The 22,226-nt window shown below is 43.7% G+C and overlaps 1 protein-coding gene across 2 annotated transcripts; it reads right to left on the bottom strand.

The window, feature by feature from the left end:
• Positions 1 to 3,629: 3,629 nt before the first annotated feature.
• On the bottom strand, positions 3,630 to 20,092 carry hacl1 (2-hydroxyacyl-CoA lyase 1). 2 transcript variants are annotated; one of them, XM_062992370.1, is made up of 17 exons: positions 20,017 to 20,092; positions 17,878 to 17,982; positions 16,755 to 16,795; positions 16,594 to 16,674; positions 16,437 to 16,509; positions 15,903 to 15,980; positions 15,713 to 15,807; positions 14,678 to 14,790; positions 13,907 to 14,042; positions 8,972 to 9,077; positions 8,508 to 8,591; positions 8,332 to 8,433; positions 8,097 to 8,251; positions 7,163 to 7,321; positions 5,623 to 5,730; positions 5,339 to 5,525; positions 3,630 to 4,218 (listed from the first exon to the last, which is right to left on the bottom strand). In XM_062992370.1, exons 1-17 carry the CDS (start codon positions 20,065 to 20,067, stop codon positions 4,186 to 4,188), a joined length of 1,707 nt encoding a protein of 568 aa, XP_062848440.1. In that variant the 5' UTR covers positions 20,068 to 20,092; the 3' UTR covers positions 3,630 to 4,185. The 2 variants fall into 2 exon arrangements, with proteins under 2 accessions (XP_062848440.1, XP_062848439.1); XM_062992369.1 differs by lacking the exon at positions 20,017 to 20,092 and having other exon boundaries at positions 17,878 to 18,260.
• Positions 20,093 to 22,226: the final 2,134 nt, after the last annotated feature.

The raw sequence follows: 22,226 nt of genomic DNA, 5'->3' as shown, positions 1-22,226 counted from the left end.
AGCAGGGCCGGCGCTATGGGGGCGCTGGGGTGGGCATTGCCCCCCCAGATTTTCTCACTGCCCCCCCTAAGCAACGCAGTCCAGAACCGGGGCTGCATGTCAGTGTGAAGATGGATTATGTAAAAATGTTGCATGATGTTCTTTATGTCGTTTTGCCTAAAATATGGTTCTGATTTATTATTATAAAGAATGAAAATAATAAATGTTAAACAGCCTAAATAAAACATGTTGATCATGTTCCCATGACGGTGTAAGATTCGTTATATTTTTTATAGGTGCAAACCTAACCGCCTACCCCCCCACACCCCCGCTCAGGTAAACACCCGCCACCCTATACCTTCCGCCAACCCGCCAGCCCAAGGTGTTCCTTATTTCCAGTTCTGAAAGTTGGCAACCCTAGACATGTGGTCAAATGTGCAAAAACGAAACGTCAGGTGTTAGAACCGGTCATGTTTTATATGGTACAAAATGCTGCCACCTAAAGTCAGAGTTATAAACTACAGCTTAACTGAAACTGAATAAGATTAAACTAATTCATCACATTAAATGATCTTAAACTTGTGAGAAATTCCAGTCACAAAGGAAAATGAAAAGATCGCGTTTCTGATTATTTGAGCCACTTTCATTTATTGCAACCAGTACAAAGTGAAAAAGAGGAAATTTGATGAGGATCCGAGCTCATATGCAAATAGGGTGGCCATAACTCCGAACAGGAGGGCATCAGACCCTAAGAGGAGGGCGTGGTCGTGGTTAGTCAGGATCGTGTGTACAGGAAACAGAATTAAAAGCTTAATTGATGTAATTGTGATGAAACTAAACTCAGTATAAATCAGAACAGTAATGAAGGTTCTTCTCACATTTAGACTCGTGATACTTTAGTACAAAAATCCTGAACTTCATTTTTCCTGGATCTTCTAAATGAGTCGGTGCTGAGCGACACTCAGAGCTGGACGCTGGTTCTGGTGTGAACGGTAATTAAATCAGACCCTAAAATAAGAACATCAGACCCCAAAAAAGGAGGAACATCAGACCCCAAAAAAGGAAAACATCAGACCCCAAAAAGGAGGAACATCAGACCCTAAAAAAGAGGAACATCAGACCCCAAAAAAGGAAAACATCCGACCCCAAAAAGGAGGAACATCAGACCCCTAAAAGGAGGAACATCAGACCCTAAAAAAGAGAAGCATCAGACCCCAAAAAAGGAAAACATCAGACCCCAAAAAGGAGGAACATCAGACCCTAAAAAAGAGGAACATCAGACCCCAAAAAAGGAGGAACATCAGACCCCAAAAAAGGAGGAACACCAGACCCCAAAAAGGAGGAACATCAGACCCCAAAAAAGGAAAACATCAGACCACAAAAAGAAAAACATCGGACCCCAAAAAGGAGGAACATCAGACCCCAAAAAGGAGGAACATCAGACCCCAAAAAAGGAAAACATCAGACCACAAAAAGGAGGAACATCAGACCCCAAAAAGGAGGAACATCAGACCCCAAAAAAGGAAAACATCAGACCACAAAAAGGAGGAACATCAGACCCCAAAAAGAAGAACATCAGACCCCCAAAAAGGAGAGCATCAGACCCCAAAAAGGACATCAGACCCCAAAAAGGAGGAACATCAGACCCCAAAAAGAAGAACATCAGACCCCCAAAAAGGAGAGCATCAGACCCCAAAAAGGACATCAGACCCCAAAAAGAAGAACATCAGAACCCCAAAAAGAAGGAACATCAGACCCCAAAAAAGGAAAACATCAGACCCCAAAAAGGAGGAACATCAGACCCCAAAAAGGAGGAACATCAGACCCCAAAAAGAAGAACATCAGACCCCCAAAAAGGAGGAACATCGGACCCCAAAAAGGAGGAACATCAGACCCCAAAAAGAACATCAGAACCCCAAAAAGGAGGAACATCAGACCCCAAAAAGAAGAACATCAGACCCCCAAAAAGGAGGAACATCGGACCCCAAAAAGGAGGAACATCAGACCCCAAAAAGGAGGAACATCAGACCCCAAAAAAGGAAAACATCAGACCACAAAAAGGAGGAACATCAGACCCCAAAAAGGAGAGCATCAGACCCCAAAAAGGACATCAGACCCCAAAAAGGAGGAACATCAGACCCCAAAAAGAAGAACATCAGACCCCCAAAAAGGAGAGCATCAGACCCCAAAAAGGACATCAGACCCCAAAAAGAAGAACATCAGAACCCCAAAAAGGAGGAACATCAGACCCCAAAAAAGGAAAACATCAGACCCCAAAAAGGAGGAACATCAGACCCCAAAAAGGAGGAACATCAGACCCCAAAAAGAAGAACATCAGACCCCCAAAAAGGAGGAACATCGGACCCCAAAAAGGAGGAACATCAGACCACAAAAAGGAGGAACATCAGACCCCAAAAAGAACATCAGAACCCCAAAAAGGAGGAACATCAGACCCCAAAAAGAAGAACATCAGACCCCCAAAAAGGAGGAACATCGGACCCCAAAAAGGAGGAACATCAGACCCCAAAAAGGAGGAACATCAGACCCCAAAAAAGGAAAACATCAGACCACAAAAAGGAGGAACATCAGACCCCAAAAAGAAGAACATCAGACCCCCAAAAAGAAGAACATCAGACCCCCAAAAAGGAGAGCATCAGACCCCAAAAAGGACATCAGACCCCAAAAAGGAGGAACATCAGACCCCAAAAAGAACATCAGACCCCCAAAAAGGAGAGCATCAGACCCCAAAAAGGACATCAGACCCCAAAAAGAACATCAGAACCCCAAAAAGGAGGAACATCAGACCCCAAAAAAGGAAAACATCAGACCACAAAAAGGAGGAACATCAGACCCCAAAAAGAAGAACATCAGACCCCCAAAAAGGAGGAACATCGGACCCCAAAAAAGGAGGAACATCAGACCCCAAAAAAGGAAAACATCAGACCACAAAAAGGAGGAACATCAGACCCCAAAAAGAACATCAGACCCCCAAAAAGGAGAGCATCAGACCCCAAAAAGGAGGAACATGAGACCCCAAAAAGAAGAACATCAGACCCCCAAAAAGGAGAGCATCAGACCCCAAAAAGGACATCAGACCCCAAAAAGGAGGGACATCAGACCCCAAAAAGGAGGAACATTAGACCCCAAAAAGAAGGAACATCAGACCCCAAAAAAGAGGAACATCAGACCCCAAAAAGGAGGGACATCAGACCCCAAAAAAGAGGAACATTAGACCCCAAAAAGAAGGAACATCAGACCCCAAAAAAGAGGGACATCAGACCCCAAAAAGGAGGAACATCAGACCCCAATAAAGATCAGACCCCAAAATAAGGGCATCAGACCCCAAACAGAATAACATCAGACCCCAAAAAGGAGAACATCTGGGAACTGGATACAACTAAATTGGGAGTTTTACGTTCATACTGGATTATGATGCAAAACATCCACATCGTTTGAGCATTAACACACAGATCCACGTGTGAACAGTTTAACGTACAGTCAAACTTTAACGTCTCTTTTTCTCTCTAATCTGGTCATATCCAGTTCCCCTGGTTATATCTCTCATCCACCCGAGCGCCTGTGGTTCAGCACTTTAATCAAATCAGCAGATAAAATGCATAAAAAAGTGATTATTCAGTGGTTTCATGTGATTATTTTTAACAATATATATTTTTATTATCATTTTTATACAATATAAACCAGAATTATAATAAACACCAAAAGCCGTCAGGTCCATTTTGCCCCCCAGAGTTGGACAGTTTGGCTCAGAGGTACGACCTTAATTTAAAAGATGATAGAATTACTGTAGTTCATCTCCACCCAGATTAAATAGAGTTTAGTGAAGCTATTTCACCTGTATAGTGTTACATTCTGTTATAAACACAGACCCCAATATTCAGCCCACACAAACTACACAAATACAAAACTACTTCTGGTTAATTAAAGACAAACATTTCCCAAAAGTGACCAGGGTCCACAGGGTGACGCGGGTGGACCGTGCTGTGCTGCAGTGGGCCCTGATCTACATCCTGGATGAAGACGGATCCCCGGAGCTCTGTGGAATCAGCACTTTCTCATCAGGAGACATTCTGTGCTTTTAATTATCGTAAGAGGTGGATGAGAGACGAGGGCGTCCAGCCAGTGGTCAGCTCCGACGGTCTGAGGGAGGGAAAGTATCGCAGGATATTGATCGTCCTGCCGTCCAGCTTACAGATTGGAGCGGGTCAGCCAGGGAAAGTCCTGCACGTACACACACACACACACACACACACACACACAACGAGAACCAGGCGGGTGTTAAACAGTTCAATTAAACTGTTTATTAAAATAAACCTTGTGCAACACGTGTGTGTGTGTGTGTGTGTGTGTGTTTCTGTCTGATAGAAACGATCCTTTTATCATCATCATAGTAGTAGGGTGGACTGTTGTACTGGTCTCATAACTGGACTTCCCAAAAAGACCATCAAACAGTTCGAGCTCATGAATGACTCAAATGAATCGTTCTCAACATTATTAACTCTGTTCATATGAATCATTCTCAACATAAATGACTCTGTGCAAATGAATTGTTCTCAACATTAATGATTCTTTTCATATGAATCGTTCATGACATGAATGACTCTGTTCATATGAATCATTCTAGACATTAATGACTGTTCAAATGAATCACTCAACATGCATCACTGCAAATGAATCGTGACATGAATGACTCTGAATGACGTTAATGATTATAAACAAATTGTTCTCGACATGAATGACTTTGTTCAAATGAATCACTCAACATGAATGACTCTGTTCAAACAAATCACTTAACATGAATGACTCTGTTCAAATGAATCATTCTGAACATGAATGACTCTGATGAAACGAATCACTCAACATGAATGACTCTGTTCAAATGAATCATTCTCGACATTAATGATTCTGTTAATATGAATCATTCCTGACATCAATAACTTCAAATGAATGACATGCAGTCATAATTTCTAAAATTCTATTTCTGCATTTTCCTTTTCCCCCCAATTTAGTCATATCCAATTCCCCTGGTTACATCTCTCCTCTAGTGCTGCAGACCCCCATCATGAGTGAGGAGGGTCGTACGTAACACGCTCCCCCTCCGACACGTGTGTTGTACAGAACTCTCCTTTTCACCTGCACCAGGGTTCATACGGAGATCCGTATAGCGCACAGAGAGTCACGCACCGATCTCCGTTACCCCCCGTCTGTGCAGCACCATCCATCAGCCAGCATTCATTGAACAATGACTGTTGAATAATATTCAACTTGTCTTTAAAATGAAAACAGAATCTTGTGCATGTGTTTGCTGAGGCTGTGAAGTGTGCTGAAGGTAGTACATTACCTGCTGTTTCCGGTCGCTGGCCGGATCTATGAGGACGTTGATTAAACTGGGCGCGGTCGTGTCGCTCAGGCTTCGCTGCAGGGCGTGGCGCAGTTCCTCCACCGTCCTCGCCAGATAACCGCGGCCCCCGAACGCACACATGACCTGCTCGTAGCGCGCCTCGGGGAGGAGCGTTACCGGAGGAGCGCTGAAACACACACGCCAGGATTACACACGCGATCGCACGGATGCTAACGGTCGGTTCTGATAGCGGCCTGTCGGGACGGCGGTGTGACAGGACTCACATAGCGGTCATGTCTCCCATCTTCTCCATTTCTCTCCACGTCTCTGCGTTCACGCCGCTGTAGATGCCGTTGTTGTTGATGACGATGATGATGACCGGCAGCTTATACCTGGTGCAAAATATTAATAAAGCTTCATTTTAAGCTCTATGTGGTGATTTTATATATTCATTAGAAAATAAAGCGGCCGTGTGTGAATTACCGGATATAAAAACATACACGTGCTGTAGGAATGTAACTGCCCTCTTATAACAGCATGACTCTGTTCAAACGAATCACTCTCAACATGAATCACTCTGTTTAAATGATTCCCTTTGTACATAAATATGCGTGTCCAAACGAATCTTTCTCTATACATGAATGACTCTGTTTAAACGAATCGTTCTCGACATGCATGACTATTCAAATAAATCAGTCCTGACATGAATGACTCTGTTCAAATGAATCAATCTCAACGTGAATCGCTCTGTTCAAATGATTCCCTCTGGACATTAATACCACTGTCCAAATGAATTGTTCTTGAGATGCAAGATTCTGTTCGAACAAATCATTTTAGACAAGAACGAATCATTCTCTCTACATGAATGAATGAATCGTTCTCGACATGAACAACTGTTCAAATGATTCCCTTTGTACATAAATATGCTTGTTCAAATGAATCGTTCTTTCTACATGAATGACTCTGTTTAAAAAAAATTATTCTCAACATGAATCGCTCTGTTTAAATGATTCCCTCTGGACATGAATACCACTGTCCAAATGAATCGTTCGCTACATAAATGACTCTGTTTAAATGAATCAGTCCTGACATGAATAACTCTGTTCAAATGAATCACTCAACATGAATGACTCTGTTCAAATGAATTATTCTTGACGTAAATAACTCAGTTTAAACGAATCATTCTCAAACTTAAATCATTCTGTTCAAACAAATCATTCTTTTCATTAATGACTCTGTTCAAATGAATCATTCTTGATATAAATGACTCAGTTTAAACGAATCATTCTCGACATGAATCGCTCTGTTCAAATGATTCCCTCTGAACATGAATACCTCTGCTCAAATGAATCGTTCTTGACAAGAATGACTCTGTTCAAATGAATCATTCTTGACATAATTGACTCTGTTCAAATGAATTATTCCCTACATGTATGACTATGTTCAAACGAATCGTTCTCCAAATGACTCTCTTTAAACAAATCATTCTCAACATCAGGTTAAACGAATCATTCTCTACATGACCGACTCAGTTCAAATGAATCATTCTCTCTCAAAAAGTACCTTACACGGTATGTTATCTGGCCAAAAGTATGTGGACAGCCCTTCTAACTGCTGTGTAACTGTCAGGTGTTGTACCCATCCAATTTGGTGGCAACAGTTTAGGGAAGGCCCTTAATTACATGTCCAGGAGAAGTGTGCACAAAGCAGGCTTCATAAAGACACTGTCAAATGTTTGGTGTGGAGGAACTCTAGTGGACCTCGTAGTGCCTGGACCCTGATCCTGAACACCAGTGTATATATAATAAGAACCTGAGCTTTTACCTGCACATGGTCTCGACCTCCATCCCCGAGAACCCGAACGCACTGTCCCCCTCCACACACACCACTCTCTTGGTCCCGCGCCGGGCCTGCTCCAGTACTGCGGCCGCGATGGCGAAGCCGGGTCCCACCCCCATGGTGCCGAACGTTCCCGCGTCCAGCCTGCGAAACGACAGCACGACAACGTTCAGAGCTACAAACACTAACTACATGGTGACAAATGAAAGGAAATTGGTTCGAGTCCCATCTTTATAGTCGCGGTGACTGTAACGGCAAATCAATACAAAGGTTTTCTGTTTTTAAATGCATTTTTTTCCCCCCAGTTTAGTCGTATCCAATTCCCTGATTGTGTGCACTTGTGCAGTACCAACCAGTTCTTTTCACCTGCACCGGGCGTGTCCATATGGAGATACGTATCGCGCACGGAGAGACGCACAGATCTCGATTATACCCCGTCTCTGTGCAGCACCATCGATCAGCCAGCAGAGGGCGTAACTGCAGCACTTATGACGACAAACCAGACAAGCTAATCGCTGTTTGTGTAGAATTACGGCAGAAATTTTTTATTCATATTTAAAATGTTTCACTTTCAGCTGTGAATTCCCTCCAGGGAATTGAACCCAGGACCTTCTGGCTGTGAGTATCCATGATTATCATATGGAAATCATACGGAATTATTAGCCGGGGGCTCGAATTGTGAAGCGGTAGAGTAAAGTGTAGCTAAAACACTACTGCTGAGATCTGGGGATTCAGGGTTCGAATCTTAGCTGTGCTATCAGTCGGTCGGGCGTCTGCACAGACGTGAACGGCCCAGCCCGAATCTGGTACGAGGATTGTGACCCGTTTCCTCCAGAACAGGGTCCACAAACCCCGAACACAATCTGTCAGCCATGTGTAGACGTTTTGTTATGGTCGCTGAGACGCCAGCGTGAGGAACCTGTGTCTGGGGAGGTGATTGAGCAGCATGGTGCGCCCGATGTCCATGGTGTTGGCGCCCTCGCTGACGATGATGCAGTCCCTGGGCAGGAGCTGGGCGATGTGGTGGAAGGCGGTGTAGTAGTTCATGGGCAGCGTGGGGCGGAGAGCGAGCGCCTGCGCGCACAGAACACTCACGTCAAACGTACGGACGTAATTATCGAAGAGAAATCGTAAATATACGGTCGGCGCTTTACCTTGGATATCTGAGCGTTGGAAGCCATCTTTTCTCTCAGCGCGGACCACCATTCTGCGCCCACCGGGTACGCCCACGCGTCCGATCTCAAGCGTTCGGTCAGCTGGAATTCGGATCGGTGAGTGGATCTCTGTGATGTGAGTAACGTACAATGATGTTTTGGTGGTGATTTGTTACCTGGGTGACGACGGCCCGGACGTCTCCCAGCAGGGCTGCTGTGGCGCTCACGTTGTTGCTCATCTCCTCGGCACATACGTCCACCTACACGGAGATCATACAGCTCATCCAATCGTATACGCTTCAGTCATTGGTGCACAGGACCTTCATAGCGCTTCTGGACCCAAGTTCCGCTATCACTGGATATCAGGCTTTACAGGGTGTGGGGTAGACGCTCCACAACACTAAATGGCGGCCTGGCATGTGATAAACAAAGGAACTTGACTCTTACTTCGCTGGGTCTGACTGCAGCTATAAAGAGGGTAAGTGTTAGGTGGAACCAGAAGCCAGCTACTCCATCCACCACGGAGCTGACACGTAGTCGTGGTCACGATGCTCCACCCTCACCCTCAAGGCTAAGCTAAAGGAACAGCGAGCGCGTGAGAGTAACACAACTTCATGCTACACGTCCACCTGTAACCCACCTGAATTATTTTAACATGGGGGTTGAATCTGGGAGGGAGACCAAAGTGCAGCATCCAGTTGAGTCTGGCGCCCAGCAGCACGATCACATCGGCCTCCAGCAGAGCTCTGGAACAAACACACAAACACACACACACACACACACACACACACACACACACACACACACACACCTGTAATCTGCATGAACATCAAACCTGCACTGCTCACACACGTGTGCTTTATATATGTAATCATGACGTACACAACATCACGGTGTGTTATTTATATACAACGAGATTCTAATATTTAAATCCTAATTGTTTGTGATTCGTACCAATACAAGTGAAATAATAATATTGATAAAAATAATAATAATAATAACAATATTGATAAAAAAAAAATAATAATAATAATAATAAAAAGTAATAACAACAATAATACAAATAATAATAACAATGATGCTGATAATAACATAATAATACAAATTATTATTTATTATAGCCATGTTAATAATAATAATAATTAAAAATAATAACAATAATATTGAAAAAAAATAATAAAAGTTATAATAATAAAGTTATAATAACAATAATACAAATAATAATAATGATAATAATTAAATATAATAACAATACAAATAATAATAATAATATATTTATAATGATATAATAATAACTATACTATTGAGGGACGTGTGGTCGGGTATGAGAACAATCACGGGCTTCAAGGCAAGGATGAATCAGACGGAGGGTGACGGAATTAGAGCTAACGAGCTGAACAATTTCTTTAATAGGTTCAGCATTGATCATTCAGCCTTCACTTCCCCCCCCAACCACACAGACCCATCATCTTTGGGTTCCAGTCACACCTCTCCTGCCACACCTCTCCAGCTATTAGTACCACCTTTGTGTTCCTGTCACACCTCTTCAGTCATCAGTACCAACAATTCACACATCTCCTCTACACCCTTCACTTGTACTTGTACATTGGACTTAAAATCTCTTCAATCTTCACCCCCCTCCACGTCTCACACAACTGAGCCTTCCAGTACACCCTCCCCCTGTCTGTTTGTTTCCAGCAGCCAGGTGAAGAGACAGCTGGAAAGACTACGTTGGAACAAAGCTCCTGGTCCAGATGGCATAAGCCCCAGAGTCCTGAGAACCTGCGCGGACCAGCTATGTGGGGTTCTGCAGCACATCTTTAATCTGAGCCTGCGTCTCATGAAGGTTCCAGTGCTGTGGAAGACATCGTGCCTCGTTCCAGTACCAAAGAAGTCTTCTCCTTCTGCCCTCAACGACTACAGACCGATTGCCTTAACATCACACATTATGAAGGCAATGGAGAGACTTGTTCTGGCCCATCTCAGACCCCAGGTGACCACCTCCCTGGACCCACTGCAGTTCGCCTACCGCCATGAGGTTGGTGTTGAAGACGCCATCATCTACTTGCTACAACGAGCACACTCGCATTTGGATCTAGCTGGCAGCTCTGTGAGGATTATATTCTTTGATTTCTCCAGTGCTTTTAACACCATCCAGCCTTTGATGCTTAAAGAGAAGCTTCAATTAATGCAAGTGGACACCTTCACTTCCTCTTGGATTACTGACTACCTGACAGACAGACTGCAGTTTGTGCGACTGAAAGGAGGTGTTTCTGATCAGGTGGTTAGCAACATAGGAGCACCGCAGGGGACTGTTCTCTCACCTTTTCTCTTTACCCTGTATACCTCAGATTTCCAGTACAACTCTGAGTCCTGTCATCTACAAAAGTTCTCAGATGACTCAGCAGTGGTGGGGTGTATCAGGGGTGGAGATGAGAGTGAGTACAGGGATCTGGTTGACCGCTTTGTCTCGTGGTCAAGGAACAACCACCTTCTTTTAAATGTGACCAAGACAAAAGAGATGGTCCTAGACTTCAGGAAGACCAGGGCTGCTTTGAAACCCCTCTGTATCCTGGGGGATGATGTGGAGGTGGTGGAAAGTTACAAATACCTTGGTGTCCATCTTGACAACAGACTGGACTGGAAGTGCAACACCGAGGCTGTCTACAAAAAAGGCCAGAGCAGACTTTATTTCTTAAGGAGGCTCAGGTCCTTCAATGTATGCAGCAAGATGCTACACATTTTTTACCAGTCTGTAGTCGAAAGTGCAATTTTCTATGCAGCCATCTGCTGGGGGAGCAGCATTAGAGCCAAAGACTCCAAAAAGCTTAACAAGCTTATCAGGAAGGCTGGTTCTGTGCTGGGTTTTGCTCTGGAGCCCCTAGAGCTGGTTATTGAGCAGAGAATTTTGCACAAGCTGCTCAACGTAATGGACAATACCACACACCCGTTACACGACCTGCTGATTAAACAGCAAAGTGCCTTCAGTGGAAGGTTCCGCCAACTTCGCTGCAACAAAGAGCGCTATAGGAAGTCATTTCTGCCCACAGCGGTGGCAACCTATAATAACTCTCACTGGTGCAAGAGAAGGACTCAGAACCTATAACACCCACAAAAGACAATTAAACTACAATTTGCACAGGGTACTGTTTTTAGTTTTTATTTAAAAATTTCAAATTGCACAACGTCTGTAACTGCACCTTCAGCCCCCCTCCCTTTTAGTTTCTTTTGTTCTTGTCCTGTTAGATGTTTTTATATTATATTATTATTTTTTATGTTATTATATTTTTATTTTATTTTATTTTATTTTCTTCATATACAGTGTATCACAAAAGTGAGTACACCCCTCACATTTCTGCAGATATTTAAGTATATCTTTTCATGGGACAACACTGACAAAATGACACTTTGACACAATGAAAAGTAGTCTGTGTGCAGCTTATATAACAGTGTAAATTTATTCTTCCCTCAAAATAACTCAATATACAGCCATTAATGTCTAAACCACCGGCAACAAAAGTGAGTACACCCCTAAGAGACTACACCCCTAAATGTCCAAATTGAGCACTGCTTGTCATTTTCCCTCCAAAATGTCATGTGATTTGTTAGTGTTACTAGGTCTCAGGTGTGCATAGGGAGCAGGTGTGTTCAATTTAGTAGTACAGCTCTCACACTCTCTCATACTGGTCACTGAAAGTTCCAACATGGCACCTCATGGCAAAGAACTCTCTGAGGATCTTAAAAGACGAATTGTTGCGCTACATGAAGATGGCCAAGGCTACAAGAAGATTGCCAACACCCTGAAACTGAGCTGCAGCACAGTGGCCAAGATCATCCAGCGTTTTAAAAGAGCAGGGTCCACTCAGAACAGACCTCGCGTTGGTCGTCCAAAGAAGCTGAGTGCACGTGCTCAGCGTCACATCCAACTGCTGTCTTTGAAAGATAGGCGCAGGAGTGCTGTCAGCATTGCTGCAGAGATTGAAAAGGTGGGGGGTCAGCCTGTCAGTGCTCAGACCATACGCCGCACACTACATCAAATTGGTCTGCATGGCTGTCACCCCAGAAGGAAGCCTCTTCTGAAGTCTCTACACAAGAAAGCCCGCAAACAGTTTGCTGAAGACATGTCAACAAAGGACATGGATTACTGGAACCATGTCCTATGGTCTGATGAGACCAAGATTAATTTGTTTGGTTCAGATGGTCTCGAGCATGTGTGGCGGCAATCAGGTGAGGAGTACAAAGATAAGTGTGTCATGCCTACAGTCAAGCATGGTGGTGGGAATGCCATGGTCTGGGGCTGCATGAGTGCAGCAGGTGTTGGGGAGTTACATTTCATTGAGGGACACATGAACTCCAATATGTACTGTGAAATACTGAAGCAGAGCATGTTCCCCTCCCTCCGGAAACTGGGTCGCAGGGCAGTGTTCCAGCATGATAATGACCCCAAACACACCTCTAAGACGACCACTGCTTTATTGAAGAGGCTGAGGGTAAAGGTGATGGACTGGCCAAGCATGTCTCCAGACCTAAACCCAATAGAACATCTTTGGGGCATCCTCAAGCGGAAGGTGGAGGAGCGCAAAGTCTCGAAAATCCGCCAGCTCCGTGATGTCGTCATGGAGGAGTGGAAAAGCATTCCAGTGGCAACCTGTGAAGCTCTGGTAAACTCCATGCCCAGGAGAGTTAAGGCAGTTCTGGGAAATAATGGTGGCCACACAAAATATTGACACTTCAGGAACTTTCACTAAGGGGTGTACTCACTTTTGTTGCCGGTGGTTTAGACATTAATGGCTGTATATTGAGTTATTTGAAGGGAAGAATAAATTTACACTGTTATATAAGCTGCACACAGACTACTTTTCATTGTGTCAAAGTGTCATTTTGTCAGTGTTGTCCCATGAAAAGATATACTTAAATATCTGCAGAAATGTGAGGGGTGTACTCACTTTTGTGATACACTGTATGTATATTTTTAGATTTTATATCTTACTTGTTTATAATTGTTATTGCTGCTGCGACACCATAATTTCCCTTCGGGGATTAATAAAGTACTCAATCAATCAAATCAATCATATACCAATGTTTATAATGAAAATAATAATAATAATATAAAATAATAATAATAATAATAATAGCAATAATAATAATAATAATGATAATAATAATAATATTAAAAAAATAATATAAAATAATAATAATATAAAATAATAATAATAATAGCAGCAATAATAATAATAATATAAAAAAATGATAATATAAAATAATAATAATAATATTAATATTATTAATATTAATAATAATACCAATGTTTATAATGAAAATAATAATAATATAAAATAATAATGATAATATAAAATAATAATAATAATATATTAATAATGATATAATAATAATAGCGATAATACCAGTGTTTATAATGAAAATAATAATAATAATAATCATCATAATAATAATAATAATCTTTTTAAATAATACAGTTTATTTTACACACAGAGGATCATCTGGTGTGTTTTTACTCTGAACTTTTATATTAGTTCACTCAGAAACAGATTCAGATTTGATGAATTTTACTCACCTGGAGCGGGCGGCGGCCACACAGTTCGGATGGTCGTCAGGAAGAACTCCTTTCCCCATCGGAGTGGGCAGGAAGGGCAACCCAGTAAGTTCCACCAGCTCTTTAAGCTCATCCTCTGCCCGGCCATAGGCTGCACCTACAGAACCCAACACACAGGCGCTTATTAAGTACAAGCCAACACAAAACACACAAAAACATCATCCCACAGAAAACTGAAGGGCAAAATGAAGATACAGCAAGTTTTGGGTTATTTATACTATATATTTCATGTTACATTATTTTTCCTAAATGTCTCTTATTTATTCTGCTTGCTTTCATATTTTTTACTGTTTATTATTGCCAGGTATTTTTTATTATTTATTGTGTAAATATTTGTCGAGAAATTATTAATTTAAAGACTAAAAACTCAGAATGTTTGTTTAGCACCATGATCAAATCTCAGCTCTGCTATTGACCAACCGGGCGCCTACACAGACAATGACTGGCTGGTCTGAGGGAGAGAGGGATGCAGAGATTCCTCATAACTGCTGCAGTTACGCCCTCTGCTGGCTGATCAAGGAACTTCACAGAGACGGAGGATAATGGAGAGCAGTGTGTGACTCTCTGTGTGCGATACGGATCTCCATATGAAACCTGGTGCAGGTGAAAAGAAGCGGTTGGTACTGCACACGTTTCGGAGGGGGCGTGTGTTAGTCACGACCCTCAGTCAGGAGTCAGGAGATCAGGGAAGGGGATATGACTAAATTGGGAGGAAAATTGGAGGAGGAATACCTTTCCCGATGACGAGCAGCGGTCTGTGAGCCCGCTTCAGCACTGCCGCCGCTTTCAAGATCTCCGAGTCGCTGGCCAGGCTGCCGGGAGGAGGAGGACAGCAGCACGGAAACCTGAAACCATCCAGCCACGGAGACTACAGTCAGTCATGAGCTACCGGAACTGAACACAGATCAGACAACGACCCGAAGCATACCCACAAATCAACAAAAGAAGGTTATTATTGTTATTATTATATCTTATTATATATGTTAATTATTATTGTCTATTTCAATTAAAATGTACAGATTAAGGGTGGAACAACTATACTACATGGACTGCACTATATGGACAAAAGTATTGGGACGCCCCTTCTAATATTTGCATTCATGTATTCCAGCCATAACAGTCACTAACAGGTGTAATAAATCTTACATATAAAGGTAATGAGGTGCTTCCAACTTTGCAGCAACAGTTTAGGGAAGGTCCCTTCCTTTTCCAGCATGAGCTCTATAAAGACGTGAAGAAAAGTGTCCTGCACAGAGCCCCGACCTCAGCCCCACTCAACAGCTCTGGGATGAATCGGAACACCGACACAGCCCTACAAACGCTGCCTACCAGTTGTAGCCTACTGGTTAAGATACTGAACTAGTAATCAAACGATCGCTGGTTTAAGCCCCTGTACTGCCAGGTTGCCACTGTTGGGCCCTTCAGCAAGGCCCTTAAACCTCAATTGCTCGCTCACACACACACACACACACACTCCTTTATGTCTTGTGGGAAGCTTCTCATAAAAGAAAAGCAGCTGTTGTTAAAGATTATTTCTTTATTTCTACGCTACATTTAAAATATATGTTTTGTGTGGATTATATTGACTCGTGACTCGGACTCGTATTTTGTGACTTGTGAACATCTCTGGAGGGCGCTCTATTTTAATATGATTTGTTTTTGAAACTAGACGTCCAACAAGCTCTCGGTCGGGCGTCCAAATACTTTTGGCAACACAGTCACTGACTCTAACAGAATAATATGTAGGTGTGAGGAACAAGGCGTCACCTGACACTTTTCAGGTCCACGCTGGCATTCACCATGTCTCCAGGAATGTCTATGTAGCACGCTCCGGGACGGCCGTACATACTGCTGCGTACTGCCTGGTGAAAAGAAGTGGTTTATTTTATTTTATTATAGATCATATTACGTTGTTTTGTATACGATGACAAACAAGAAGTGTGAGACGTAACTGCACCTTTTCCACCACGGCAGGGATCATGGTCAGGTTGCCCGGCCGAGCGGAGAACTTGCTGTAAAGACGACAGGCTTCCACCTGACAGAGGAAAGAGTTTTTAATGTATTTTTCGTCATATCCGATTCCCAGATCGTATTTCTTCAGCACGACCCCCCGGCGGGGACAAAACCTCACAGAAAAACATGAATCAAAATCCGTGTTTAACATCCAGAACATTCCGGAGCGCAGCAGCGTACATTTAGGAAGAAATTAAGGTCGAGGGATGACACTGTTACTCTGGTTTTATATTTTAGTCATATCCAATTCCCCCACTGTATTGCTGCAGGCCTCCACTTCTGACTGAGGAAGGTCGTGACTAACACACGCCCCCTCCGACACGCGTGCAGCACCGACCGCTTCCTTTCACCTGCACCGGGGTTCATACGGAGATCCGTATCGCGCACAGAGAGTCACGCACCGATCTCCATTATCCCCCAATCAGCCAGCAGAGGGCGTAACTTCCCCCCAAAAACGTGGAACGTTTACAAAACAAACCTGAGGGAATTCCTGAAAGGCTCCGGTCGTCTCCTGGTTCCGATCAGACGACCCGCCGATGACGATCACAGGCCTGGAATTTCAGGGAGACCGTTAGTTTATGGACAGACCCACAAGTTCAGGATATTTTATGCGGATTTTGATATCGTGGCCTCACCAGCAGTTCATGTTAGCGTTAGCCATTCCGCCGAGCGCGTGGATCAGTCCCGGTCCCGACACGACCAGACACACGGCCGGACTGCGAAGGTGGAGAATAAAAAAAATTACAGGTGAGCTGCCAACACACCGTACACGATGAAATAAATATCATAAACATACCGTCCCGTCAAATATCCAACCGCTGATGCAGCGTAGCATGCCTGGCCAACAACAAAAAATATTATAAATAAATAAATAAATACATGGACGAAAGTATTGGGACGCCACTTCTAATTACTGAATTCAGGTGTTTCAGCCACAAGCAGGTGTAACAGGTGTAATAAATCAATCATATAAAAGATATTATGTGCTTCCAACTTTGCAGCTTAGTTTAGGGAAGGTCCTTTCCTATTCCAGCAGGACTGTGTCCCTCTAGCTCTATAAAGACATCAAGGAAATCTCCTGTGTCCTGTACAGAGCCTTGACCTCAACAGCACCTTTCGCTGATAACAGTTTGGATGGTCTCATATGACCACAGCACACACTTCTTTGGTCCATCTGAGATGAGTTCAGGCCCAGAGAACTATGCAAAAACATAGCATTCTCCTTTATAGAATTGATGTACAGGTTTCTCTTGTATAACACAGGTTCAAGTTGCATTTCTTTATGCAGCGGCGAACTGTGTTAAGTAACAACGGTTTTCTGAAGCACTCCCAAGCCCATGTGGCTGTATTTAGTAGCACGATGGTTTCTCATGCAGTGCCGTCCGACACACTGGTTTCCTGCGTCATCCTGTTCGGACTGAGGTTTGTAGGGATTATCGCAATCTTTTTACAACATCATGTACAGTAGATGGTACCAGATCTTGCAATGAGAAATTAACTCTCCCACAAATGATTGGAGTATCAAGACTGAACCTTTGGTGGATCCTTTTATAGCCGATCATGATTCCCTCACCTGCTACCAACTCACCTGCTCACTGTGGAACCTTTTAAGACAGTAAATGAATATTCTTTAAACAGTTTACTATTATTTTGACTGTCCGAGTGGTTTAAATTTACAAATACAATCAACTGCTTTACCAAAACAGTAGAAGTTCTTTCTTCCTACGTTTGTCGGATAAATAAAGATTTAACTGCATGAATAAATCCCAGATTCTTCCTTTTATTGTGTTTACAAAATGTCCCAACTATTACGGTAATGGGATTTAATACGTACACAGTGTCTGTAACCATAAATAAACCAAGCTTCATTATTTATGATGAATAAAAAAGGTTCTGGATGTGCATGGAGACATTCTTACCGCCTGTTCATTACGCATGCCCACATATTTGATGCCAGCAGCCTGGGCTGCCATGGCGACCTCAATAATGGGCACGCCGACGATGCCAAACATGTACTCCACATTCTGCAGGAAAAGCACAACACACACACACACAGGTGAATTACACACACTTTCATTCATTCATTCATTCATGGTCTGTTTCACCTCCACTTGATCCCGCTCAGGGTCACGGTGGGTCCTGACTCACTGGGTGAAAGGCAGAAAACAACCTACAGAGGTTGCCAGTCCATCACAGGGCAAACACACACACTCAAACACACACTCATAGCTAGGGGGACTTTAGTAGCTCCAGTTCACCTGACTGTATGTCTTTGGACTTGTGGAAGGAAACCAGAGCAGGAAGAACATGCAAACTCCATCTGGGAACCGAACCCAGGAGCTTCGTGCTGTGAGGCAACAGTGTATTCTGTATGGTTCAAGTACTTTATAAAATAATCAATACATTTACATCCAGTGCTCAATCTGTATAAATCTGAACGAGGGTCGATTAGGTTTACATGAATTTCATCTTTCCCAAATCTTCCAAATGAGTCGGTGCTGGGCGACACTCAGAGCTGGACGTTGTTTATCGTTTTGGTGTGTCGACAGCGTGAACGGTTATTAAAACTTAGTCATTAACCAGGATTTCAGGGATGAACATTCCATAATAAAGTGGTGGAACGTCCTCACGGAAAGTGAAGCTTCAAACCAATCAATCATGAGTAGTTTCTTCTGACGTGTTCATAAGTTAACGACAGGAAAATGAATTATGATCGTTTTAAGCGTCCGGTTCACTTCTGGAGGAGGACGAATACGTGTCCGTCCAGGTTTTGCACCAGACTGTAGACAGGCAGATAAAAAACCAGACGTATGGACACACTAGTCCAGGTTTGTCAGACATAAACATTTTCATATTCAGATATATACAAACCGAGCACTGTATATAAATTCGTAGATTATTTTATAAGCTACTATGAGGGAGGTCGGAACGGTGGCTAAGTGGGTAGCACTGTCGCCTCACAGCAAGAAGGTCCTGGGTTCGATCCCCAGGTGGGACGGTCCAGGTCCTTTCTGTGTGGAGTTTGCATGTTCTCCCCGTGTCTGCGTGGGTTTCCTCCGACACTGAATTGTCCATGACTGTGTTGGATATAAACGTGTGAAGTGATGAATCTCGTGTGATGAGTTTATACCGTTCCTGTCATGGATGTAACCAAAGTGTAAAACATGCCGTTAAAATCCCAATAAACAAACAAACAATGAGGGTACACGATTGTGGGTATACGATTACTGACTGTAATCCATCTATCAGTAAAAATGGACCCACAGAGGACCCTGACTGACTACAAATTATGTGTGGTGGACCTTTCTCAGCACTGCAACTTTAATAACATAATAAAGACCAGGCAGTGTGTGTGTTCCACTGGTATTAGGTATCAGGTGCAGCAGTGTTGTTGGGATTTTGAAACACTAAGTATCCTGTAGTGAGAGAACTGTCCACTGATAAAGGACTAGAAGAACACAGTCTCTTTAAAACTGTACACCTATTAAAACAGTGCTTAAAGGTGTTAATAATAACAAGAATAACAACAACACTGCTGCACCTGCTACACTCGTATCAGGAGAGCACAAACTACTGTGCTGGGTTTATTATGGGTTCTATAAGGACACAGATAGTGAAAAAAATCATTAATATGCTTAAATGTGAGCATGTACTTATAAAATGCTCGTTTAGCAAACATAAAAACATAAAGTTTAATTCGCTAGCTACTAAGCTAAAGCTAATACGCTAACCAGTACGCTAAGTGCAGTGACCTTTGAACTTTGGCGCTCTGCCGGGTCAAAGAAGATCAGCGCAGAGCTGACATGCAAATCTGCTCAAATTATTCACCAGTTTAACACTTTAATGGGTTTATCTGAACCCACACTGGTCAAACTTGTTTCTTATTCCCAACTTAAAAGCTGTCATGAATTATGAAGTTGTTCTAAGTTAGAAATTGAACACATGCGCACTGCGCTCGCTCGGTTTTATTATTTAAAGATTGAAAACCAATACAAGCGTGCAGCAGCGCTGTGTTTAATAAATATAATTAAATAATAAAATAGTATTTTGATCTTCACCTGCGTTTTTAGCGCCTCGGCTATAATCTGAGCTCCGGTCACCTCCTCCATTACTTCCTATCGAAGTGATAATATGCGCAGAAACAGCGCAGCCTTGCGTATGAGCACCTTCAAGCTGATCATTACTGCTTAAAATCTGCGCAGTGTTATTGAACCGAAATCGAGCTATAAAATCACAAATAAAACATAAAACGTGTCTTTTCTTTTTAACCCTTCTGTCGTGTTCGGGTCAAATCTGACCGATTTACAACTTAAAACACTCATAAATATTGTGTTTTACATCTGATTGCCTCAAGGCCTCATGATATCCTCCACAATATGCACTTGAACATATAAAAGTGATGATCACCTCTTTCATTGAATTTTGAGTGTTTTAGTCAGCCTTGTGACACCTGTGGTGTTCCCGGTCAAAAGTGACCGCCATAGGAAATGAATGGGTATTCAGACTATATTCATCCATCAGACAGAAAACATCCCCATACACACCACCCAAACTCACTCACCCACCCACCCACCCACACTCACTCACCCACCCACACTCACTCACCCACCCACCCACACTCACTCACCCACCCACACTCACTCACCCACCCACACTCACTCACCCACCCACACTCACTCACCCACCCACCCACACTCACTCACCCACCCACACTCACTCACCCACCCACACTCACTCACCCACCCACCCACACTCACTCACTCACCCACCCACCCACACTCACTCACCCACCCACCCACACTCACTCACCCACCCACACTCACTCACCCACCCACCCACACTCACTCACCCACCCACACTCACTCACCCACCCACCCACACTCACTCACCCACCCACACTCACTCACCCACCCACCCACACTCACTCACCCACCCACACTCACTCACCCACCCACCCACACTCACTCACCCACCCACCCACACTCACTCACCCACCCACACTCACTCACCCACCCACCCACACTCACTCACCCACCCACACTCACTCACCCACCCACCCACACTCACTCACCCACCCACCCACCCACCCACACTCACTCACCCACCCACCCACCCACACTCACTCACCCACCCACCCACACTCACTCACCCACCCACACTCACTCACCCACCCACCCACACTCACTCACCCACCCACCCACACTCACTCACCCACCCACCCACACTCACTCACCCACCCACACTCACTCACCCACCCACCCACACTCACTCACCCACCCACACTCACTCACCCACCCACCCACTCACTCACTCACTCACTCACTCACTCACTCACTCACTCACTCACTCTCACTATCTTGACCAGACTAAACAGGTGTCTGTTATGTGAACCCATCTCTTTCCCGCGCTTATGTGCCCATCCCCCACGTGAACCACACGTTAACCACACCTTCCAGACTAATCAATGTATCATCTTCACACAGACCCCATATATATAGATTGATGTTTGCCTTGCACTCATTTTACTCTGAGCACAATAAGTAGGCGACTGACCAAGCGGTTATCTGTGGAAGAGGTTCTGGTCCAGGTTTTTGGACATGATGAAGAGGGCACTGAAATTGAACCAGAGATAGAGGAGGATGTCTCGGAAGTGGAAGACAACACAGATTTAGATCCAAACTTTGAGGAGACTGACCAGTCAGATGGAGAGGGAGAGGCACCTGAAGAACAGGCACCTGAGGAGAGATTCCAGTCCAAGAGTGGACACTTGCTCTGGTCTTCATCCCCCCAGGACAGAGGAAGTAGAGCGAGAGTGGAAAACATCATAAAGATGACTCCAGGGCCAACACGGTATGCGACATCTCGTGTGGATGACATCAAGTCCAGCTTCCAACTCTTTTTACCAGAGTCCATTGAGGGAATTATACTGGAGATGACAAACCTGGAGGGGAAGCGTGTGTTTGGGGACACCTGGAGAGAAATCGACCTGGTAGACCTCCAAGCCTACTTCGGTCTGTTGATTTTAGCAGGAGTATATCGCTCAAACAATGAGGCTACAAAAAGTCTGTGGGATGCAGAGTCTGGCAGGCCTATATTCCGGGCAACTATGTCCTTACAACAGTTTCATGTCCTTTCAAGAATTATTCGATTTGATAACAGAGATACACGACCCGTCCGCTGGCGAAATGACAAACACGTTCATTTTGTATTTTCACTGCAGTTATTTTATGTCTAATTCTATAAATTCATGTTAAACACTACTTTGAGA

Source organism: Trichomycterus rosablanca, chromosome 3, assembly GCF_030014385.1.
Source record: "Trichomycterus rosablanca isolate fTriRos1 chromosome 3, fTriRos1.hap1, whole genome shotgun sequence".
NCBI classification, from domain to species: Eukaryota; Metazoa; Chordata; class Actinopteri; order Siluriformes; family Trichomycteridae; genus Trichomycterus; species Trichomycterus rosablanca.
The sequence above is the reverse complement of the archived record's forward strand: the minus strand, read 5'-3'. Positions and strand labels throughout refer to the sequence as shown.